General features: G+C 40.3%; 1 protein-coding gene and 2 long non-coding RNA genes across 16 annotated transcripts in view; 2 read left to right on the forward strand and 1 right to left on the reverse strand.

Moving 5' to 3' along the window:
- The window catches only part of astn1 (astrotactin 1), a 240,416-nt gene that overhangs the window by 87,124 nt on the left and 127,274 nt on the right, over positions 1-26,018 (reverse strand). For all 10 annotated transcript variants that reach the window (XM_036965977.1, XM_036965979.1, XM_036965976.1 and 7 more), the window contains 2 exons: positions 17,888-17,992; positions 9,578-9,766 (listed from right to left, as the gene is read on the reverse strand). In XM_036965977.1, coding sequence (XP_036821872.1) covers positions 9,578-9,766; positions 17,888-17,992 — 294 coding nt within the window. The remainder of the gene's footprint in view (positions 1-9,577; positions 9,767-17,887; positions 17,993-26,018) is intronic.
- Positions 4,320-9,578, forward strand: LOC118944814. Its single transcript, XR_005040186.1, has 3 exons — positions 4,320-5,244; positions 6,024-6,266; positions 6,614-9,578. It is a non-coding gene; the product is annotated as an uncharacterized LOC118944814 (long non-coding RNA).
- Positions 11,651-15,715, forward strand: LOC118944815. Of its 5 annotated transcripts, XR_005040190.1 has the most exons (7): positions 11,651-12,098; positions 12,331-12,407; positions 13,232-13,357; positions 14,094-14,274; positions 14,393-14,582; positions 14,701-14,847; positions 14,975-15,715. It is a non-coding gene; the product is annotated as an uncharacterized LOC118944815 (long non-coding RNA). The 5 variants fall into 5 exon arrangements; XR_005040189.1 differs by having other exon boundaries at positions 14,393-14,847; XR_005040188.1 differs by having other exon boundaries at positions 14,701-15,715.

The following is a 26,018-nucleotide window of genomic DNA, read 5'->3' on the forward strand; positions in this document are numbered from 1 at the left end:
ATTTTTCTATGAATTTCTAAGCAAACAGCTGGAGGCAGGGCTTTACAGATACATTTTTATGGAATGGTCTGCCGACCCATGTGAGAGACGGACTCGGTCTCGACCTTTAATTCTTTACTTAAGACTCTTCTCTTCAGTAGGTCCTATGATTGAGTGTAGTCCGGCCCAGGGGTGCGAAGGTGAATGGCAAGGCACTGGAGTGATGAACCCCCCTTGCTGTCTCTGCCTGGCCGGCTCCCCTCTCTTCACAGGGATTGTCTGCTTCTGACCCTATTGTGGGGACTGAAGCCCTGGCTTGCTAGTGCTCTCCCATGCCATCCCTAGGAGGGGTGCATCACGTCGTACCAGGCTTTTTCTCTATACTCGATTTGAGTGAGTTGATCTTCCTGTCCGGTTTTGTGCCCCCTCAGGCTTGTGCGGTGGGGGAGATCTTACTGGGCTATACGCCACCTTGTCTCACGGTAGTAAGTTGGTGGTCTGTTAAAATCCCTCTTGTGGTGTGAGGGCTGTGCTTTGGGAAAGTGGGAGGGGTTATATCCTGCCGGGTTGGCCCTGTCTGGGTGTATCGTCGGACGAGGCCACAGTGTCCCCTGACCCTTCCCGTCTCAGTCTCCAGTATCTATGCTGCAATAGTCTTTTATGCCGAGGGGCTAGGGTCAGTCTGTCTAATCTGGTGTAATTCTCCTGTCTTATCTGGTGTCTTGTGTGATCTTAAGTATTGTTAGGTTCTAAGTTCTGGTACAAATCCAGACAGACCCCAAAGGAAACTCAAACTAGATTTATTACACCCAACAGGATGTAGCGGCTGCATTGCACAACATACAAGTCACTTAAGCACATATTTATACCTCCTTGTATGTCTTAAGATAAACAATCAGTCTCTGTTGCTGGGCAGGAACTGAGTCTGTTCCTCTTATTGGTACTGTCGTGGCCCAGCCTGAGCCCAGAACCTTTATGGGCAGGGATGTGTGTGTGTGTGTGTGTGTGTGTGTGTGTGTGTGTGTGTGTGTGTGTGTGTGTGTGTGTGTGTGTGTGTGTGTGTGTGTGTGTGTGTGTGTGTGTGTGTGTGAGACAAGACTTCAGTTAGAGTGTTGTTGGGTGTGCCCCTCTCTAAGATGTTTATTCCCTCTTCAACTGTTGTCCTCACCTCAACCTCGATGTTGAGTTCCACATCTGTCCTTACTCTAGTTCCACAGAGACTATCCTAGCTTACCAGGAACTGACACTTGATTGTTTCCTTTTACCTACTTCCTTAGCAATATGAATATACAAAAATACAAGAACATGTCTGGAAAGACAGACACTTGCTGTACTTCCCGTTGTCACTGCAATAACACACACACAAGCTCCAACATCCTAACCAATAACAAGTTGATACTACTAATAAGCTGTTTATGCAGTTATAAACCGGCTCATTATGTAATTGGAACCCTGACCTATTCAACATGCAACCTTGATCCAGACCTGCTGTTTTGACCCGCTCTCTCACTCTCTCTCTCTCTCTACCGCATCTGCTGTCTCAAACTCTGCATGATCAGCTATGAAAAGCCAACTGATATTTACTTCTAAGGTGCTGTGCTGTTACACCCTCTATAACCACTGTGGTTATTATTTGTGATTAACGTTTCAACATCTTGAAGAACGATCTGGCCTTAATGGCCATGTACTCGTATAATCTCCACCGTGCACAGCCCTTAGAGCCTGGTTCCTCTCTAGGTTTCTTCCTAGGTTCCTGCCTTTCTAGAGAGTTTTTCCTAATGTTGGAATCGGCTAAACTTTGAACATTGAGATATTAAATAAATGATAGGAAAGAAGCATAGAATCAAAGGAGTGAAAGAGACTGGGTTTTATGTTAACTTCTGACATAAAACCCAGTCTCTTTCAATCCTTTGATTCTATGCTTCTTTCCTATCATTTATCATCATCATGATTCTCTGAAGAAAGACAGATGTCTTTGGAATGTGTTGGGTGGACGGGAGGAGCAACGTGTTGATATAGGGGAGACAGATGAACATCTGTGGATTAGGTGAAGGAGGGGTTGAGGTCAGGAGGTGAGGTCAGATTCCCTTAAGGGTGTAATAAGGGTTTAATATCTTATTACCCTCTTCCTGTAGAACCATAAGATGTAAGGATTGACTGAAGGAGGAGTGTCTTAAGTGGGATGTAAATAACTGTGATGGTGAGAAATGTTTTTCTGTCTGAATTACAGCTGTACAGATCCTTTGGGCAGAATTAAACTTGGTTAAAGCTTCTCTAGTGTCCGTGAGTTACTTACTCTGAAAAATAAGAACCTAACAGATGGCGTTGTCTGCAGGATTCATCACGATTTGTAGTCAAACCACAGAGTCCAGATCAGTGGAGCATAGCTGGCAAAAACAAGGTAGGCTAGTTCCTATATCTGTTTCCACTCATTTTGACATCTTGGGAGATGAGAATCGTTGGCTGAACTAATTATGAGATGCGGACCTGGAGAGCCTAAGTTTAATTCTATAGGCCCATTGTGTAATGACCGGTCGTAGCTTTGTGGTATATGCTAGTACCATAAAGTATAAAGTAAGTCCCGAGCAGAATAGATCTGTGGAGGATAAGTCTCATAAGTCCCGAGCATGATAGTTCCTGTGGAGGGTAGAATCTCATAGAAGAGAAGGGAAGTCCTGAACAGGGTAGTCCTGTGGAGAGTAAAACAATAGTGTAACGGTATATAGACCCATAAGAAGGGCAAAAGGCCCAGTCGTAGTGGCCGTGAGAGCGCAGGGTGTGAGTGTGTGTGTGCTTTGTGACCTGTTGGGGTAGTGAACCATGGCAGATTATGTGGAAATAGGAAGACAAGTGTGAATAATTTTGGTGATGTGTGTTATCAATAATAGCGATATTGGAGGAATCCATTAAATCATCCGTATTCTCAAGTAATAGGTTCGGAGACGTTTATGGTATCGGTTCTAATACAATGTATTAAGTGTTGTGACCAATTAATTATTATCCCGTGAAGTGTGTAATGCTATCTTAGAAAATAGTTAATAGAAGGTGTGTATTATAGATGGGAGTGAAGGAATCTAAAGTACCCTGAACACCGTCGGGAGAGTTTAGGGAATAATAACTATTGATATGGCGACAAACGGACCCATTAATCCCTGTAATATAGAGCCGTCAGATTTTAATAAAGCCATGGAGGAGCTAAAAGAAGTGCACAAGCATTCTACCAATTCGACTGGAATATGGTAAAAATTTTGTCAATTTTATAAAATTGGACAACATTTTCCTGCTGACGGAGAATTCAAATCTAATAAAGAATTCAGGGAGGCAATTATGACTTGGCATAAAGACATAAAACCAGAATCAAAAGCTCAATATACCAGTGTTTTGATGTCAGCATTCTATCAAGAGAAAATGCATCACGATAAACCCAGAATGAGTACGAGTAAACTACTACAGAAGGACTGGGAACAGGAGTGTACTGATAGAATTTGCACTTCTGCTTTGATGGCAGGTTTGAACCCTGTGATCAAAACGGTAATTGCGGGGTTAGTAGATTTAATTCAAGACAAGGTTTTGAGAGTGGAATATAACTCCGCTCAACTCGCAGACTTGCGTGGGGTTAATAGAGCCATAGAGAAATCCACTAACTATAGTTTCAATGTCCAGAATAAAACTAAGAAACGTAGTGAAAAAACATCAAAGCATTAGGGGATAGCTCCCTGTTTTAGATGTGGGACTATCGGGCATTGGAAGAATGAGTGTAAGGTGATACTGGAACCTAATGCATTAGCAGGAAATGCCGCTATGCAAGAGTTATCTTTTTCAAAAAAGCAACAACTAATCGTTTTGAGATGAGCAAGTATGGAACTTTCACCTAGCTGTGTATAGTCTCTGTTCGATCGATGCGTGGTTCATAGAGATTACAGTTTCTATGTCATGGAAGAAGTATGAGTTCACGTTTTACCTAACTTTTAGTAGAGTACCGATGGGATAAACAAATAGTCTCACTTGGCATCATTTTGCATTGAAACCATCATTAAAAGGGTATCAATTGTAGGTTCTGTGTTGGTACAATACGTGGATGATTTGTTATTAGCGTCAAAAGACAAAGAAACTAATATGCGAGACCGCACCACATTGGTAGACAATTTGGCGGAACAGGGTTATAAACCATCGTATGACAAAGCACAACTAGCAAAGCAAGAGGTAACATATTTTGGGGTTTTGATTTCTAAGGGCAAGATACCCCGGATCGGGTAGAAACATTGCCAAACACTCCTCGCATGCTCAGGAAAACTTTAGGAGTTTTCAACTTTGTCAGACATTTTGTTTCGACATTCTCTGAAATTGCTGAGACACTTACAGAGTGGACGAAAGGGGGGGAAGAGTCCCCATGAGAGGATAGAGTGGAATCAAGAGTGTGAAGAAGCGTTTGTCGAGTTAAAGAAGCAATTGTGTCAAGTGCCAGCATTGGGATTGCCAAACATAAAATTATCTTTAAAAAAAATGTTGTTAATGAACAGGAAAAACATTGTAGCGTGATGGTTACGAAAAAAGGGCCAAGAGGAATGCCACCGTACCTTAGGGCGGTACAGGCGACAGAAACGGTGTTACATAACACGGCTTCCATTACAATGGGTCAAAAAGTAGATTTGTATGTTACACACGCAGTAGCAACCATAGTGGACAGCACGAAAGCACAACATGTTACTAGTGCAAGATGAACAAACTGGGAGTTAACGTTAAATGGGGAAAACTTACAAATTAATAAGGGGAGGGTGAATCGCATACATGTGACCCAGATCAGATTACTCCAAAACCTTTTTTTTTGCAAGAAACAGCATTGGAATCGGGAAAATATTGTATACAGATGGCTAATTACATGAACACAGAAGGGAAGAGTAACGGGCATTTGGAGTAGTTCATGATTTGGGTACATTGTGGTCACAACGGGGCATGTTAACAGTGACAGGAACAGCAATGAAAAAATGGTCTGGAGGTAGAGGCATCAGAAGCATGTCAGTTACCCAGTAAATGAACAGTCGTGAAATGTGAAGCTCATACTAGTCGTACAGATAAAATCGCCATAGGTAATCGTAAAGCAGACGAAATGGCTAAGGCGGCTGCCTTGGTGAGAGAAAGTGTTAGTGAACCACATGTAAATATTGCAGATTCCTTACGATGAGAAATTGGCTAAATTTGCCACAGGAAAACGTGTTTTGGGTTGAAGATTCCATCCTTGAAGGAGGATGGAAATGTTTTGAAGAGGTAGGTAAAATGGTTTCCGAAGGACAGGGAAAGAAATGGAAAATAAACATTTTAATGGTCTTGAAAGCCCTGTATACTAAAAATTCCTAATGAGAAATGATCAACCTCATTAGAAATTAACGGAACAGGGGGATTTCATTATAAAATTCATGAGAAACACCATTCTCTATCGAAATTGTACCATTCATTTAGGATATTATTATTTTTTCGGTAGTTATAAGAGTTATAAGAGTTGTAATTCTAAGTTGATTCGTTTTTCAAATTTGTTTATTTTTGATATAACATGTTATTTTTAATCACGAAAATGACCAGTTCTCTGAGGTTCTGGTCTTTGGGTACTTATACAGTGGTCCTGTGTTCAGGCTGCAAATAGAAAGGAAAATATATGTTAATAAGGGATGACAGTTACTTCAAATGGATTGTGATATATGTATTGCTGATTTCATGTTGTGTTTTTGTTTTGATACAAATTTCACCAATTTGGGATCCTGGAGTGGGAATTCTGCGAGGGGTTAGGATGCTAACTTCATAATCTAGTAACTCTTCCGAGAGATCGCCAGTAGAATATCGCCAGTAGAATATCGCCAGTAGAATAAGGGAGTATGGACAAATTTTGAAAATGGTTTTAGCAGTAACATTATGTTATGACATTTGTCTTAGAGATGTTATTAAGAAAAGGTTAATGTCATAATTCATCATATATTGTCACTGTTTGTCTGGTTTCCTGAAACAGAAATGTATTGAACTTAACTGTTGTTATGATCTGTGTTTTTTTTTAGGTTATCATGGAAGGTGACGTCAGATCGTGTCTTAATGCATGGAAGGAAAAATTTGACCATAGACAGCGTGTGTAGCCCTCAAAAGACCTCAAAACCCTCCCTAACAGGCTGAAGAAAGTGCGACAAAGGCGTGCAATGAGAGAGACAGTGACTTTTACCACTCCTATCTGAGTCCGAGCCATAAACCAGGGCCGGGGTGCTGAGAGCGCGTGTGGAGTGAGCGTGGAGAGAGAACAAGCTCAGGTGAGAGACATGTGTACGTGGGAGAAACGGAAGTACCTACTTGGATATTAAAATCGGGACATTATCAAGGGCCATGAAATGTGATAGGCAAAAGTTACATGTGCCGTTGGGAAAATGAACTGTAAACGATATCTGAAGAAGACACGCTAGAATGATAAGTGCCGGATGAAGGAAGGTGGGGGGGGGGGGGTATACGCACTGCTATCTATTTAGACTGAGAATGCATTGAGATACTGATCTTGCTTTACCAGGCCACTAATGACAGGAAAACAGGGTCAAAGGGGGGCTGTAATGAGAAGAGTTATGACCGGCAATAAAAAGTTGTTTATAAATATATGTTCTAACAGGGGTGATGTGTGCTAAGTTGATCAACTGGAATTTGAGCCCTAGACTCAAAGTAAGCACTGAGGTCAGTCCTTCTAAATTTGGGTTGGATAATTGATAAAAATGTTTTAGTTGTGATTGGGATACAGCGAGAGAGAATTGCTGAAGCAGAAAATGTAGAAAATGCATTAGGAGTATAGTGTGTCATGGGTTATATGTAATGATAGAGGAGTATCATTCCCAGAGACTGCATATTGTTTCAGGAGGTGGCTCATAGAAGAAGGAGGACAACTAACTGTCCACAATATGGGGATTTAGTTGAACATTACACATACATAGATCATGGTGAGAGTAGAAGAGATAGTGGTGGCATGTCAGACACTATGGTAAACTTTTAGGACACCTGTGACTCAGAGTTTTGTTTGTTTGGATATTATTCCCAACTCATTTTGTTTTTCTCCAATTTCTAACAGCCGGCGAACATTTGACAAATTGCATGCACTAGGTATTCTCACGGCAGGCGCTGTAGGGACAGTAACTGAAGGAGCTGTAGGGACAGTAACTGAAGGCACAGTACTAGTAGCAAAGGATGCTATATTGACAGCATGGAATTGGACTACTGCGCAAATGAGGGGTATTGTGAGACTGTAGTCATGGGCCATGTTGGAAGTAGCAATGTTAACTTTAGTAGCATTGTTGGGATATCAGTTAATGACAACTCATGTCACATGGATTGGTATCTGGTAACTAGGGGACCGATGGGAGGGAAGGGGATGAGGTTACTCAAATATCACAAATGATGTTGTCAGGAAATGACCCATGTGTTGCAGTGTGTATATCCTCAGGTGAAAGCAGAGATATAACCAAGGGCACAGGCTGAATACTGGAGATTGAGTGTACATCAAGAGACACCAGGCGGGGGTGTTGGGACAGCATTGGTTTGGGACACAAAATACTCCATACAGTACCTGCAGCGGTAAATATCGTCATGTCTCTCCTTGGGGGGTGCATAGTTCTCACGTGAAGTGAGGTCCAGCTGCATAATGGGTGAGTGAAAACATCATGACAGAGGAAGCGGAGCGAGAGAGAGAGAGAGAGACTAGATTCCCCTGTAAGACATACAGATGGGTTGGGTCTGGGAGCTACTTTAAACATCATAGTTGGGTTGGGTTAGCTGCTTTATTGGTTAATGCATCATATTATAGAGGATAGAGGGGTAATTGTTCTCTGAACAAAATGTTGAAGGCATTGAGCATTGATGTGAAAGCACATACTGTACTGAGTTACCTCAAGAGGATGTAACGTTGATTAGGGATAAGCACTTGCATATCAGGTGAAATGCAGGAGATGGGGAACAAAGTGAAAATGACATGACTTGGGAACACCTCTCGGAACCTGGGGCCAAAAGGAGAAGACTGGGCGAAAGCATGAGGAAGCTTTGTAGAGCTTTCATTTTTGTGGAAACCCTCAGGAAAGTATCCGGGAGGCATAGGGTCGGGTGAAGAGAGAGTGGGAATTGTCAGGGTCTCAGACTTTGGTTTTCATGCATATATAATTATACATAGCTTATCACATTGTTAATATTGTAATGTTTTATGTATTTTTGTTGCTTTCCAAGTCTTGTGCTATTACTCTCTTAGGAACCAGAAGGGGGAAGTGGAGAAACTAAAAGCTGCTCCATCTGACATAGAACGAGACCGCAGATTCAGCTGGAATTGCATTTTGTTGTGTAATGATAGATGGAAATAAAATTGTGTGATCATAGTACAGAGGCCATAAGTCTCTGAAATTGAAAACCAGTGAATGTTTGTTCATTGTTTGTTCCATTTGTTAGCTTGTTTAATTCATGTTTTATTATCATTGTTTATCCATTTATTAGTCATTTGCAAGTTTATGTAAATTGAACATTAGGACGCTATTGTTCAAGAGGAAGGACTGTTGGAATCGGCTAAACTTTGAACATTGAGATATTAAATAAATGATAGGAAAGGAGCATAGAATCAAAGGAGTGAAAGAGACTGGGTTTTATGTCAGAAGTTAATGGTTCTCTGAAGAAAGACAGATGTCTTTGGAATGTGTTGGGTGGACGGGAGAAGCAACGTGCTGAAATAGGGGAGACAGATAGACATCTGTGGATTAGGTGAAGGAGGGGTTGAGGTCAGGAGGTGAGGTCAGATTCCCTTAAGGGAGTAATAAGGGTTTAATATCTTGTTACTCTCTTCCTGTAGAACCATAAGATGTAAGGATAAGATGTAAGGATTGGAGAGAAGGAGGAGTGTCTTAAGTGGGATGAATATAACTGTGATGGTGAGAAATCTTTTGCTGTCTGAATAACAGCTGTATAGATCCTTTGGGCAGAATTAACTTGGTTAAAGCTTCTCTAGTGTCCGTGAGTTACTTACTCTGAAAAATAAGAACCTAACACTAGCCTCTGTGCTTCTACATCTGCATTGCTTGCTCTTTGGAATTTTAGGCTGGGTTTATGCATAAACACTTTGTGACATCTGCTGATGTAAAAGGAGCTTTATAAATACATTTCATTGATTGAATTTGATTGAAATCACTTTTTCATGTGGCCGAAACTGACAGCTGAAAAAAAATGTGTTATGAATATCTACAGCAATTAATTGCTGTGGCATAATGCATCTGTGCACTCTATCAACCTCCTTGGAAAGGTCAAAAACTCGTTTGAGATTTATGTTGTGATTTTCTATTAATTTAAACAGGTCTGAATTTGACATTTCAGCTGGTGTTTCCAATGGTCTTCAGAAGGCCTAGCTGTGTCCACTCTCAGCAAATGACAAATGGCTTTTCAAAAAAGGACATACATTCTGACCCTTTCTTTTTCACAATTCCATATACCCAGAACCCCAGAAATAAAACAATACATTTTGTGGAACATGAACCAACAATGGATGCCCTCCAGGAGCTTATTATACTTTACATTTTCTCCAAGTAAGGTATCTCCAATCAATTAGAGGTCTTACCTTTGCTGATGTCCTGGTACTCCAGCCACAGCTGCCTCTGGACCTGCTTGTTGGGGTACCAGATAGTGCAGGCCTCCTCGAAGCCGTACACTGCCTCTTGTACAAAGTGATTACCAAACTCCCTGAGGATGGAGACAAAATCACTGCGGAGGGTGGCACCGTCCAGGGAGTGGATCGCAGAGCTGAACGCTGTTAGAAAACACAGTGCAGGAGTTAGCAACGGACAGGCTATTGACAAATCCATAGTGTCCTGTGTAAAACATAGGAAGGATCATAGAAAAACTATGAAACACATAAATCTGACACACAAAAAGTACAAATATTTACAGTACATGGTGTGATGATACTTATTTTTACTACATTCCATACTCAGAATAAATTATTCTGTCTATGAACATAATTGTTTGTTCGTTTTTAGGTCAAAAGTAAGTAAGACGCAGCTGCCGGTATTATAAAATACGAAACATAAGCATACTGTACACTTACGCTGCACTTCAATTTCAAGTTTTAGGTAAACATCCTAATGAAAACTCAAGTTTTTGAAATTATGAGCTATGACAGTGATCAGACTGTGATACAAGTGCCATCTGTAAACTTGAGGCTTTCTTTAAGTCTTAAATTGAGCCTTCATGAATTCCTCATAGTTGAGTCATTAGTATTTATACTTGCTGGTGTTTTCATATCTTTGGGAAAACACTAAATAACATGCACAGCTCTTCAACTTTTCCATTATCATTCAAGAGCCCTAACATTAACATCCCACCACTCACAACAAGCTACTCCCACACCACATTTACATTATGAAGCAACAGTGATGAATGACACAGAACAGTCCTTGTGAAAGATGGTCCTTTGGTATCAGGTGTAAAAAATCAGTAACCACCCCCCACACACTTCTGTGTCGGATGAAATATGAAGACCTACAACCGTAATGGAAAAAGAGACCAATAATAGAACACTCCTATCGGATATGCATTAGTAATGACACATCTATATACCGTATGTAATGTTTGTGTTATATTACAAAAATGTGTGGCGAATTAACACAAAATGCATACAGATACATAGGCTAAATGATACATATGGTAGCCATCAGAAAATAATACGAAAACAAATCCAAAAACCATTCAAGCCCAAATAAACTATTCTGCAACTTTCTGACAGTCTGAAAACTCATTACACATTCATATAAAAATGTTTTAGCATGTCGATGTGGGCTGTTCAGATGACCAAGCATCACCATATGGTAAAACATTTGATTAAAAAATAAATAACAAAAAAAATACTCCAAAAGATCCCAAAAAATAATAGTATGAAGAACGTCAAGGAGCTCAACAGCAAAGTACTGTCAACAGTAGAGAGCCCTTCTGAGAAGTAGTGCTTCACTAAATACTAGGGATGGGCATTTGAAATGATTTCCGTATTTGAATAATGTCATTATATTTTTTTCAGATATCCGGATAGTCGGAATACATGTGTTAATACAATTAAATAATGAACACTTCAATGGAGATTTGATGGCGTGATTTAGCTGAAATTACTGAAGCTGGAGACATATCTCCCTCACTAACTTTTCAGCTGTTAGAGCAGCTTACTGCTGTACCTGTACACAGCCCATCTGTCAACAGCACACCCAACTACCTCATCCCCATACTGTTATTTATTTGTTTGCTCTTTTGCACCCCAGTATCTCTACTTGCACATCTATTACTCCAGTGTTAATGCTAAATTGTAATTATTTAATTTATTTATTGCCTTACCTCCCTAACATTACTACATTTGCACACACTGTACATAGATTGTTCTATTGTGTTATTGACTGTACATTTGTTTATCCCATGTGTAACTCTGTGTTGTTGTTTTTGTTGCACTGCTTTGCTTTATCTTGGCCAAGTCGCAGTTGTAAATGAGAACTTGTTCTCAACTGGCCTACATGGTTAAACAAAGGTGATTTTTAAAAAAAAGGAGAGCTGGTGCCCTGCTTGTTTCAACAGAAGGGTGGGGGGGGGGGGGGGGCGATAGAGGAGCAGGCGCTGGTGTGTGTGACAGTCTATGTCACACACACCAGCGCGAGAGAGAGAAAGTATGGTGTTCAAAACCGATTCAAAAGTCGAACAGGTTTGCGATGGAGCGTGTGAGCGAGCAAGATGAAACATCATTGCAGAGCAAATACTTGAGTCGAATGTGCAGAGGACGGATCCCGCGAACACAGGCCAGCGTGGTGTGCGCAAATTCAACTTGAGAGCTTGCGTGTGTGACTTTGCGCGAGCAGAACTGCATTTCCGCACCTAGTAAATTAATTTGAGAGCAGAGATTTTTGTACATGTCAAACTCTTACTACATGTCAAGACCCACAACAAATGTCGAGTTTGCGCTCCAAATTTCATACCAGGGAGAATTCTAGCCAATGAACATAGTCTGTAGCAGTCTACTGAATTGCAATTGGTCAGGTTTTTGTAATCACGGCATGATTGCTCTCTAAAATGCTTTTTACCATATAGATGGAAGGGGACGGTGAAAGGTAATATAATAATACATAATAACAATACATAATAATAATAATAAAGAAGTCAGTTCGATAGTTTTTCAGGAGCGTAATCAGTAGAGTAATCAACTATGATTTCAATATTGAAATATGTAGTTAATTGGTCTTCTGTTATTAAAGCAGGCTGTTAATAAGGCAAACTAGGTTAACGTAAAAAGCTAACTACTAACTAGGTAGCTAACTAACGTTATTGATTGATCCCCATTAGCCGACGCCGTAACGGATCTCGTCCTCCCCTTATGAAGAGGAGTAGCGAGAAGGATCGGAGGACCAATGCGCAGCGTGGTAAGTGTCCATAATGTTTAATCAAACACAACACTGGAACATAAACATGAATAAACGAACCAGTCCCGTGTGGTAACTGACACGGAAGACAAACACCCACGACTCAAAAGTGAAACCAGGCTACCTAAGTATGATTCTCAATCAGGGACAACGATTGACAGCTGCCTCTGATTGAGAACCATACACAGAAATTCCAAATTATAGAAAAACGAACATAGACAACCCACCTAACTCACGCCCTGACCATACTAAAACAAAGACATAACAAAGGAACTAAGGTCAGAACGTGACAACGCCAATGGTGACAGCTAGCCTTACTGGGGTCTGACACATAACAAAAAATATATTAGACAAAATACTTTACAATTGACAAACATTTAAAAACATTAACATGTAGTGTGTGTGTGCGTGCACCTACAGTACCAGTCAAAAGTTTTTCTTTACTTTTACTATTTTCTACATTGTCGAATAATAGTGAAGACATCAACACTATGAAACAATGCACATTAAATCATGTAGTAACCAAAGAAGTGTTAAACAAATCAAAACAGATTCTTCAAAGTAGCCATCCTTTGCCTTGATGACAGCTTTGCACATTTTTGGCATTCTCTCAACCAGCTTCACCTGGAATGCTTTTCCAACAGTCTTGAAGGAGAGGTCAAGTTCTTAACCAAATAATAGACAATATTGTTATCCGTTAACTGCATATTTTGAGATAAAGTTTGGTTGAAATATAACTTTTACCCTGTCAGTTTTTGTGCAGTAAAAGTAAAATGAAAATGACCTCAAACCATTTCTCTCTCTCCATCACTCTTTCCATGCAGGTCCACTGGCACTAATATGTTCTCTGCTCAGCTGACAGAGACAAGAGATACAGGAATCCATTATGTTCCAAGTAGGTTACCTTGGCACTCCTGTAGGCACAGCACTCTCCCTCGGACTTCCTGCAGGTAACCATGATATTCACCAATCATCCCCGTAACTTAATCATTAGTGGTACTGAGAGTTCCTCTAATTTCTTTGACGCTGTATGAAGGTATTGTGCATAGGACATGTGTCAAGTAGAGAGGATGATAACCAACTACTGTCTGTGTGTTTGAAAGATGGTTCAATACTGAATGTATGTGATAGTCATTGCTAAATAATATGAATATTGTAGGTAAGGGATAAAGTGAAAACCTATAGGAGGATAGCTCTTCACAAGGTGGGTAGGTCATGAAATGACAGCAGGCTGTTCAATACTGAGCCATGCTGACTGATAAGCGCCGTGGATTGTTACAGCGCAATTCCATGGTAACAGAGTGATGCTGAGACTCATACGTTTCACTCTAAAATGTATGTCATACAAACCAATGATTGCAAATTGTTAAAAGTAGTTCATCCTTGTGCATAGTTATATGGTCAATTTCACTTTGAAATCATTGTTTTTTGTTTGACATACATTTTATAGTGAAACATCTGAGCATCATGATTCCATGATACCATGGAATTGCCCTATAGCTTGGCTCAGTCACACATCGTGTGTTTTCACTTATTTGGATAAATTATTATCCATAGTTGCCACATTTGATACAGCCACATCAGTCTTATAATTGATTGTTATCTTTAATGCAACATTAAGATGTTTAAAGATAAACTCTGTCAGTGACATTTCCTGAATTCTTATTTTCCTCTCTCTGTTCTCAGGAGACAGGTCAGTGTGTGTAGAAAGAACACATTTGACCAAGTGGGGTCAGGCTTCTACTTCATCACCCTGGCCCACTACGCCAATGAGGCAGAGGATGCCAAGTTTGGACCAGTGAGTCACCAACTCATCGTATGCCTTACACAACTCAGCACATATGTATTGCTCCACCTTCCTCAAACGGTAGTGTCCTACTTTTGTTGATCTTTTTACCAATGTCTATGGATAGTACAGGGATTTTAAGTTGGGACTTCGACTCCAACCTAATTCCATCTCCTGTATTGTTCTGCCCTATCTATAGATTATGCTGATGCTCCACTGTAAGGAACCTGGAGATCTTCATTGGTTCTGAGGGAGGTGACGTGGCCACAAACAGTACTTGGAACACCTTCCAGCGCTACTGCTGTCTGGAGAACAGCCAGAGGGTGGTCAAGACACCTGCTGTAACTCCATCTTTAGTGTGTCAGCTCTGCCGCACCTGGGAGATAAAGGTATGGCACCACACTCCCAACAGTCATGTATGCTTAAACATACTTGAATGTTCATTTATGTGCAATCAGCAGTTGAAACAATAACAAAACGTTCTCCCCGCCCTGTTTCGGTAAAAAGCTGAGGGATTCAAATTCATAGACAGAGCTACGGATGCAAGGACTGACCATCTCGCCTCCTTCTAAAACCCCATTAGAGGAGACGACCCAAGTTCCTCACCTCAGACCTCCTCCAATGGGTTAGGAGAAGGATGCAAGTTGAGAGAAAGTGAGGAGTTGAGCAGAGATTAATTGGGACAGAGCTCATGTCATTGTTTTGGGTGGAAACTTATGTTGAATGGTACATTTATTCTGTTTGCACTTATATCTTTGTTCTACTTGTCCTCTTTCCACAGATGACTCTAGCTTCCTGATAACATCTGACTTGATGGGACTCCTGTATTACTGACTATATAAAATAAAATGTCCAATGCCAAGTGGAAATCATTTCAGATTCTGTAATTGATAGACAATGGTAGTTCCAATCTGACAATTTCTATAAAACAAATATATTTTCCTTGGTGCAATGTTTGGTGAATGCATGGTGTTGTTTTTTCCTCAGTACTCCTTTGAATGCCGTGTGTACTGATTTAGTTCTAAATGGCCATCATCAAGTCCATCCTCACCTCCTGCTTCACTGCAACATATTGTACAGTCTGCTGACTCCAGGGCAAGGAAGCGTGCAGGAAAGATCATTGCTGACCCCTTCCACCCCCTCTTCTCCCCTCTGGCAAACGGTTCAGGTCAATCATGACCAAAACCTCCCGCCACCTGAACAGTTTGTTCCCCCGTGCCGTGGTCCTCACCAACTGGCCACCTGGTACACGATGATCCTCTCATCCATGGACATCGCATTCTGCACTATTCATACACAGACTTTGCACCCTGCACTATCATCCCAAAACTACACATTGCGCTTTGCACTATCTGCACAGCTCATACATGCATAGTTTATGTATGTGGATCTGTGTCAATTCTGTATCTATATATTATTTTTTTTGTATTCCGTTTATCGTCTGTCTGTACATTCTGTTTATTGTGGCAGCACCATTTCACAGAGTCAAATTCCTGTACATGTGAATAAAGCTGGTTTATCATATGTCAGTTAACATTCTATTATTTGGGACTAGTTATGTTCTGTACGAACTGTAGCAGATTCTCCCTTTTGTCTTCATATAATTAAAAATCCCTGTGTGTGTGTGTGTCCTTGGGCTCAAGAATTCTCTTCAGTCATCGTCACACATTCCTATAGGCAGGAACTCAAACAGGAAGTACCCATCGTAAGGACTGTTCAATACTGGTCTGACCAATCGGAATCCATTCTTCAGGATTGTTACCATCACGCGGGCTGGGATATGTTCCGGGTTGCCCCTGAGATTAACACTGATGTACAGTTGAAGTTGGAAGTTTACATACACTTAGGTTGGAGTCATTAAACCTCATTTTTCAACCACTACACACATTTCTTGTTAACAAACTATAGTTTTGGCAAGTCGGTTAGGAAAAATCTACTTCATGCATGACAAGTCATTTTTACAACAATTGTTTACATACAGATTATTTCACTTATAATTCACTGTATCACAATCCAGTGGGTCAGAAATTGGACATCTACCGTCCTGTGGGTTTTCAGTCCAAACCCTGATTTAACACACCTGATTCTACTAATTAGCTGCTCAACAAGACCTTAACTAGCTGAATCAGATATGCTAAATTTGGGTTGGACTGAAAACCTACAGGACAGTAAATCTCCAGGAAGAGGTTTGGGGAGCCCTGATAAACAAACAGCTCTACAGTCCATCGCAAAAAAAGAATGCTTGTAATAGCCAGTCACAACACTGGACTGGCCAATTTGCTTGTCCATCCAACAATCCAGTGAAAGTGACCAATATAAGGTTTCTAGACACGCACCTGCCTTTATTAAGCCCGCTCACCTGAAATCCAAACCAAAGGTGTCTTGAGTGAGAGTAATTTTAGAAATTGAGAGTGAAAACTTGACAATGACAAGTGATGATTGCTGGTGAACAATTTAATGCATTCGAATAGATTTTTTTAAAACATTAAATATATTTATTTGTTTACGTTTCTATATGTATTTTTGATCTGTGACTGACGTTCTGCTCGCTCAAAGTCACACTTGCAAGCTCTCAAGTTTAATTTGCGCTCTCAACTGCCCTGTGCACTCGCGGGACCCGTGTCCTCTGCTCACTCGGGAACACATTTATTCTCTCTACCCAGTGTTTGCTTGCGCAATGATGTTTAATTTTGCTTGTGCGCTCCATCTTGTGTGCGTTCGAGTGTTGAATGGGATTTGACACCATAGAAAGTAGCAAAAACGACTTGCGCTCGTTAGACTAGCTTGTTGCTGCCATAGGTTATCTATCATACTATCTGGTAGTGCCTGTCTTGACTGCATCAAATCACTGAAAAGAAGGTAGTTAGCTAAAGTAGCCAACTAGCTAACTAAAGTAGCCATGATAAGTTAGCCAGCTAGCTAACAAAAGTAGCACAGCTAAGTTAGCCAGCTAGCTTACTAAAGTAGCAAGGCTAATTGATGCTATTTTGCTGCTCTCCCCTGTCCGTGTCTAAAGGAACTCCATCCATATGAAACAACAGCCTACATGTTCATTGATCATTGTAGTATACTCCTTCTCATTTAACCAACTTAATTCCATAACTTTATTTAGCATTGATTAGAAATCTCCCACTTTACTTGTTCCACATGGAGCCTCTGAATTTACCTCCACTTTGATTGACCGACAATAACAACAAGCTACACGTGTAGTAGGGTACCGGTGCGTCTTTTTCATGGGGTGCATTCATAAAAACTGTCATAAAAATATTACAATTTAGAATGTAATGGTCTATCCTTGTAGGCAATGTTGCAATGCAGACAATTGTATTACATACTCTCCCAAGTAATCGTATACTAACCTCCGTTTGGATATTTCAATATTTTAATAACCATTTTTCCTTCCTTACTAAATACCTATCCGCAGGGCCTGTCAAAATCTTTTGGTTTACCTCCGATACAAGCTATGTGGATGATGATAGCTTATCAGACCATGAAGGGAGGCTGTGCTAAACCATGGCTAAGTGATGCAAATGTGGAATGCTTCAGGCTAATGTAATGTGCCACATTTTGACTTGACGTACACTGTTGAAGTGTGTACGTTACTCACTGCATAGAAGATTAAGATTACCCTGCATTTATACAATCCTGATTAGAACTTTTAATAAATTGAACCCTTTAACAATGAGTTGGTTACCTTGAGAGAGTACCCACTGGTTCAGTTTGACGTGGTACAGGATGGACCTCAGCCGCCATTGCTGGATGAGTGGGTACCCAGAGACCTCACTGTAGTTCACCATTCCTGTAAGAGACACAACATATCAGCTATGATTTTCCATTCCAGATAACAGTGCTTCAAAGCATAACATGAAAGAGGTAGATTAACAAAGAAAATAACTAATGTTAGGACAGATAACTTGTACTGCACATTTGCAAATAGCGACTGTCTCTTATGCAACATACAAACAATGGCTGTCGGTGACAGATCCTTAATTCACTCTCTGATGGGTTGGAAAAATACTGATCCACACAAAAGACAACCATCTAATGGTATCAAGCACTTTGACTTGATTACTAAACCACCAGAAAGCAGAATAGAGAAAAATCATTCACATTCTGCCTGCCTACAGAGGCTTGACAAAAACCTTAATTGGTTAGTCCATCAAAAATGTTTTTACAGATGCTGCCTTGCTTCTTATGGTAATGATTGACTTGGTCAGCTTGTTGCGGAAAAGAACAAATCATTGATGGCAAGAAAAGCATAACAAATGTGGCTATGAAAATACATTGGGACGTGGCAACATTCGTCATCCAAATCCTTTCTCCAGATGAGATGAATCATTGCTATTCTACCTCTGGTTTCGGTGCGAGTTAAGATCCCTCACACATCAACATATGTAGCATTGGCAAGGTGATAAATCATCTCATCTCCTATGGCAACTGTCAGCAATGCTGAGCTGTGAAAGATATCACACCCGTATATCAATGTAACGTTCCCTTCATATTTGAAACATCTGGAAGATATCAAAAGCCACAACATATCCTTGGAGCTTTGGGAGCTGCTACATCGTCGGTCAAAACATCTGCGAGACATAAAAGAGCACATTCAGGATGTCATGGAGTAATTCACAACTGTATGAGGACATTTTGGGCCCATGTCACAAAATATCACCCTTCTAGGAGGCAACTACATGTTTTGACGCCCAGAGGAGGACAGACACTGAAAGATACATTTTATTCTACTGAAAGTACTACTGAATAAGAACTGTAGTATTGTATTGTCAATGTGATATCCTATTGGTATTAAGTGATTAATGCCAGAACTTACCAATTCACGACTGTATGAGTACCTATCATGCTTCTGAGAGATACTAAAATATATACTTTGTGTTTTCATTACTAGTGAAATGAGAGCTGTGTTGTCCTATTTATATTGTGTGGGTAATTTGTGTTCCCCTGTAAAGAACACAAATACTGTGTAGAGGATCATTGTCTTTCAGTATAAATAAGGGGTAATGCATGCACTGTATTTGTAATTCAGCAAGAGAGCCAAGTGAAAATTGTGCCGGTAACCGTTCTTTTTTAAAGCTATTCTCTGGAAATGAATCGCTTGGCAGTGGCTTGACATATCGTATGAACTTGATGAATAAGGCTCTAAATGTGATGTTCACGCATTGTCCTCACCTTGAACAACATTCATTTATCCCTTCTTATGGGAAAACGCTCCCCAAACAATATAATTCCTGGTTGTAGGCGCAGTGCTGCACCGTACCCGTCCCGTTATAATATTAATAACAAGCCAAAACATATACAGGCTATATTCTTTCTTTTCAAAGGCCTTGTCTCCATTTACCCCTTGGGTGCTCTGCACTCGTTGTCTGACAGAATGATTCATATGACTGAACTTAACAGTCTCTACCTAGCAAACCAAAATTGGTTCTGTGAAAGTTACCAGAACATTCGTAAGGTCACGGCAAATGGTCTCATAACACAAAAACTGTCCAGTCGTGCAGATGATTATAGAAAATTTGTATAAAACATTCACCTGATGTTGCAAAAATGTTCCTAGAATCTGTTATGTAAAGGTTCCCAGAATGTTTAATTGGGTTGTGGGAACAGTCTGGTGAGAACATTGTGGGGACATCACAAAACAAATGCTTTTTTTAAGGTGCAAAAAACATCAATCTGATGTTGCAAGAACGTTTCCAGAACACATTTCAAATCAAATCAAACTATTTGTCACATGCTTCCTAAACAATAGGTGTAGACTAACATTGAAATACTTACTTACAGGCCCTTCCCAACAATTCAAGGAGAAAGAAAAGAGAAATAATAGAAAAGTAAAACACGCAACAATAAATACAGACTGAGTAACAATAACTTGGCTATATACATGGGGTACCGGTACCGAGTCGATGTGCAGGGTACGAGGTAATTGAGGTAGATATGTACATACATATAACTAGGAATACAGTGACAGTAGCAGTTCGCAGCAGCTTATGTGACAATTCCAAAAATGTTGTGCAAAAAGGGTCATTGCAGATAGTCCGGGTAGCTATTTGGTTAACTATGTAACCCTTTCCTACAGTCAATGACCAAAAGTGCCCTCTTTGGCCTCATGAGTGGAATGTTATTAATATTTTTAATAATTCTATAATTCATTAAATAAAACACGAAAATCCGGTGTATTAACATACACTAGAATGAACATAGATTGAAGAGAGAAAGAGAAAATACACAAATCAAGAACTAGGAGGCAGAGGATATCCGAATATCAAACCCAATGTATAACCATGATGGAGCTATGATCTATTACCCTGAGGGCACTTTAAATCTCTGTGCCACCACGGCCAAATCTTTTTCTAGAATCTTCTCTCAGGAAAATTCATAGCGACAACCACAGGTGGAAGTTATCTTATGGCTCATAGAACCCCATTAACTATGGGACCCCATGTTCCATTTCACTCTTGGATAAGTAAAAGAATGAATGACTGAGGGAAGATGTGGAACATTGGGAATTACCAGGCTGACACTCCTCCACTAAGCTAAAGGAAACTAAAAGTGTGTCCCAAATGGAACCGTATTTTCTATATTGTGCACTACTTTAGACCAGATTCCCCATAGGGTGCACTATGTAGGGAATTAGGGTGTCATTTGTGACACATCCTAACAGTAATATAGCAGCAGAGCCCTACTCTTTCTCAGGATACTGACAAGAGAACTAAAGCCTACAGGAGGAGCAAAATGTTAGCTCTTGAAAAGATGTATGGAATGGCTGTACATAATGCCTCAATAATCCAATGGCAAAGTTATTGGTAGAAAATTATCATATACAGTATATTCGGAAAGTATTCAGACCCCTTTTCTCTCTCATTAATCTACATACAATACCCCATAAAGACAGAGCAAAAACAGTTTTGAAAGTTTTGCACATTTATTTAAAAAAATAATACTGGAAATATCGCATTTACATAAGCATTCAAACCCTTTTCTCACTTTGTTGAAACACCTTTGGCAGCGATTACAGCCTCGAGTCTTCTTGAGTATGACGCTACAAGATTGGTGCACCTGTATTTGGGGAGTTTCTCCCATTCCTCCCTGCAGATCCTCTCAAGCTCTGTCAGGTTGGATGGGGGGCGTCGCTATACAGCAATTTTCCGGTCTCTCCAGAGATGTTCGATCGGATTCAAGTTCGGGCTCCGGCTGGGCCACTCAAGGACATTCAGAGACTTGTCCCGAAGCCACTCCCGTATTGTCTTGGCTGTGTGCATAGGGTCATTGTCCTGTTGGAAGGTGAACCTTCACCCCAGTCTGAGGTTCTGAGCGCTCTAGAGCAGGCTTTCACCAAGGATCTCTCTGTACTTTGCTCTGATCATATTTCTTAATCATATAGTCATATCCTGACTAGTCTCCCAGTCCCTGCCGCTGAAAATCATACCCAGAGCATGATGCTGCCACCACCATGCTTCTCCGTAGAAATGGTGCCAAGTTTCCTCCAGATATGGCGCTTGGCATTCAGGCCAAATATTTTAATTAGTATTTTTTTAATTTAACTAGGCAAGTCAGTTAAGAAGAATTCTTATTTTACAATGACAGCCGACCCCAGCCAAATCCGTCCGACGCTCTGCCAATTGTGCGCCGCCCTATGGGACTCCCAGTCAAGGTCGGTTGTGATACAGCCTGGAATCAAACCAGGGTCTGTAGTGACACCTCTAGCAATAAGATGCAGTTCCTTATACCGCTGCGCCACTCGGGAGCCCAAACTAAAATCATAGTTTTATCAGACCAGAGAATCTTGTTTCTCATAGTCAGAATTTTTAGGTAACTTTTGGCAAACTACAAGCGGGCTGCCTTTTACTGAAGAGTGGCTTCTGTCTGGCCACTCTACCATAAATGCCTGATTGGTGGAGTTCTGCAGAGATTGTTGTCCTTCTGGAAGGTTCTTCCATCTCCACAGAGGAACTCTGGAGCTCGGTCAGAGTGACCATTGGGTTCTTGGTCACCTTCCTGACCAAGGCCCTTCTAACCCGATTGCTCAGTTTGGCCAGGTGGCCAGAGTCTTGGTGGTTCCAAACTTCTTCCATTTAAGAATTATGGAGGCCACTGTGTTCTTGGGGACCTTTAATGCTGCAGAAATATTTTTGGTAACCATCCCCAGACATATGCCTTGAAACAATCCTGTCTCGGCGCTCTACGGACAATTCCTTCGACCTCATGGCTTGGTTTTTGCTATGTCATGCACTGTCAACTGTGAGAGCTTATATAGACAGGTGTGTGCATTTCCAAATCAGGTGGACACTAATCAAGTTGTTGAAACACCTCAAGGTTGATCAATTGAAACAGGATGCACCGGAGCTCAATTTCGAGTCACATAGCAAAGGGTCTGAATACCTACAGTTGAAGTCGGAAGTTTACATACAACTTAGCCAATTACATTTAAACTTAGTTTTTCACAATTCTTGACATTTAATCCTAGTAAAATTCCCTGTCTTAGGTCAGTTAGGATCACCACTTTATTTTAAGAATGTGAAATGTCAGAATAATAGTTAATTGAATGATTTATTTCAGCAAGTCCTATATCGACATAACCTGAAAGGCTGCTCAGCAAGGAAGATGCCACTACTCCAAAACCGCCATAAAAAAGCCAGTTGTGAAGACCTTTGTTTCCCATCAGTACCAAACGTTTTTTTCAGATCCTTTTTTTTCAGACAACAATGCTGTTTAGACGCGTTTGGTGCATCATACGTTCTGTTGCTACAGTACCAATCACATATTTGCGTTGGTACGCTGCAGGGACCACTCAACAATGATCACAAATGATTTGATCGTATACGTCAAAGGGTTAATAATATCAATGGTTTCAGTTTATCTTCAAGAGAAAGACACATTATTTTTATACAAAGGTAAAACAAATTAGGTGGGTTACCTTGGGTGCATATATTTGTCCTAGTTCACATATGTACATGTGTGTATTATAAACATGTGTTAATTGAAAATGTGTTTTTGCAGATCCCAACTGCCCCTGACACACCCTCAGAGAGTGGGGTCACGACCAGCCATTACCAACCGTGACCCTGGAGCAATTAGGGTTAAGTGCTCATAGACAGATTGCCCACCTTGTCAGCTCGGGATTCAAACAACATTTTCTTTTTACATTTTAGTAATTTAGCAGACACTCTTATCCAAATCGGCTTACAGGAGCAATTAGTGTTGCTAAAGATTTTTCATCTAGTCGTCTCAGGATTCAAACCAGCGACCATTCAGTTACTGGTCCAACGCTCTTAACCGCTAGGCTGCCTGCTGCCCTAGTAAAAGGTGGATATGTACTCCATAAAGTATATATTTGCAAATTGGCTAATTCCATTAATTGTGAAAAGAAAATATATGTTGTAGCATGTGAATGCATGAGCAAGCCTGAGTCTGATTCCATATTAACATAGCAATTATCTTTGAAGTTAGGGAACAAGCTCAGCTTGTGTAGTAAAACTAGTTAACTTTATATACCAGTCTGTAAATTCAAATTGCCTTGGCAAGTAAACAATTACTGTAACTGTGCAACCAATTAATAGCACATGAGGAGAGGAGAGAGAGAGAGAGAGAGAGAGAGAGAGAGAGAGAGAGGAGGATCCTTTTAGAATGTTAAACATGGCTCTCCTAAGTGTGACACAATTAGGTTTGTACATGGAAAACAGACAATAATGTAATTTTGTGGAATGTTAGTATATCTTAACTTAACCTTTGTTGCTAAAAATCAACTGCTTCTTTTCACATATAATCGCATATATTAAGAAAAAAAAGGGCGTCAGTTAGCCATGCGGTTAAGAGCGTTGGGCCAGTAACTGAAAGGTAGCTGGTTAGAATCCCTGAGCCGACTAGGTGAAAAATCTGCCAATGTGCCCATGAGCAAGGCACTTAACTATAATTGCTCCTGTAAGTCGCTCTGGATAAGAGATTCTGCTAAATACTTAAATGTTATGTAAGAAAACTCAATGTCTCACCTATTCCACACTCACTTAAATAAAATGACACTGGCTTCAAGGTTTTAGACAAATTGCCTGTCAGTCAAAACAACACTTACTGTCACTCTCATCATTTGTCAGGCTAATGCAGCTATGATAAGCCACAATGAAATTGCGAATAAGCTACACAACCTGACTGGAGTGTTACAATGTATGTTTTAGTGATTTATTAAACCTTTTTCAACTTAATTATAGAGAAGGCATTTATTGTTAAGTAAAATACAATTAAAATAAAAAAGGACTGATGCAAATAAACTGAGCCACAGAATGGTTCTGTGGGAAAGGAAATAGTCAAAACATCTACTGAAAACAGGCACAAAACCGGTAAGTAAGGTAAGTAAGCTGACAGGAGCTGCTCATGGGTCCTGAACCTCCCAGTAGGGAACTGCAGCAGAACAGAATGCTATTAACACTGCAGGTCAAACCATGGCCAGCCAAGGAATGACCTGATACTATGGAAACCTACTCTGCCAGCTCAGGAACCCTCTTGACATGAGAGGGGGAAACGGTCAGGTTAGAAGCCCAGTAGCAGACACTGGAAATTTAAAAATGACATTTTAAAGGTTGAAATGCAAGAGTCTAAAAACACAAAATGATTCGTTAGACCACTTTACTCTAAAGATATACCCAGACACAGAATCATATTCTATAAACTGATACAGTAATAGGTATATGGGGAGGTGAAACTGAAATGCATTGAACACCAACAGAAGCCCCTGGAGGCATGCCCTTCCTTTCCTGCGTCAAGTTAATAAAATATAGATTATGTGGCGTCTCAATGCTGACACATTTAAAGGCAACCATTGTCTGGAGACACTGAGGACGTTACAACCCTGAGGGATGGCTAGAACAGATAATATGAAAATAATATAACTTCTCTTCAGTTGAGGGTGTACCAACAAACATATGACCTTGACAGCTACAACTTATCTCCTTATTGCTTCATTTTTATAGATCGATTTTCATTTTAATTAAGCCTCTTAATGTTAGACTCGTGGAGGCTGAGTAATTAATTTGGGTGAATGTCATTCCAGATTAATGATCATAGCTATGTATTAATGAATCATGTGTGCTTTATTTAGTGCAGCTGGGATTGACTTGTAGGCTACATTTGTGCTTTATCTTTCTAAGATATAGGTCAAATACAGTAATGAGAGAATAATTCAGGAAAGTTACTCAGAAATGTACTGGATTCTTGGAATTTAGAACAACAGAATATGAGCCTAACTAACAGTGTGTTACTCTGGTTTACCTCTGCATCTACTGTAATCAACCTATTGCATCAAGAGGATCCCACCTGTCTGAGATTGATCAACTTTCTAAGATTTAATGTTAACTTATCAGTGGAAGCATGATAGAAATTGGCTGCCAGACATGAACGCAAGACGCTAAGACACACTCAGTCACACACAAGTGCACAAACACACACCTCACCAAACACACTGAATGACAAAGAAAATAGGTAAGCCAGCAGCAAACCCTCCTCTGATGCAATCAGTTTAGCGGAGAAAGACACATCTTGTCAATAACAATTGACCTAAGCCATGCCATTTGTATGGCTCTGTGTGAAAACTGAATTCACCAGATTGTTATTGGAATATGAAAGCTATTTTCAGATGCTGGTTGAATCAGCATGCATTACAGCTGCTTTTTGGAGAGTTTAGAACAGTGTATATACATTTTTCTGGCTAGGGGGTCTACTAAATTAGATTGTGATGACCTGCCCGCACTGCAACTGGAAATGTCGACATTGATGCTATTCAAGCTTCTGAGAGATTGTTGATTGGATTTGTTGGGTTATTAAAGATC

The sequence above is a fragment of the Oncorhynchus mykiss genome, chromosome 28, assembly GCF_013265735.2.
Source record: "Oncorhynchus mykiss isolate Arlee chromosome 28, USDA_OmykA_1.1, whole genome shotgun sequence".
Lineage (NCBI taxonomy): Eukaryota > Metazoa > Chordata > Actinopteri > Salmoniformes > Salmonidae > Oncorhynchus > Oncorhynchus mykiss.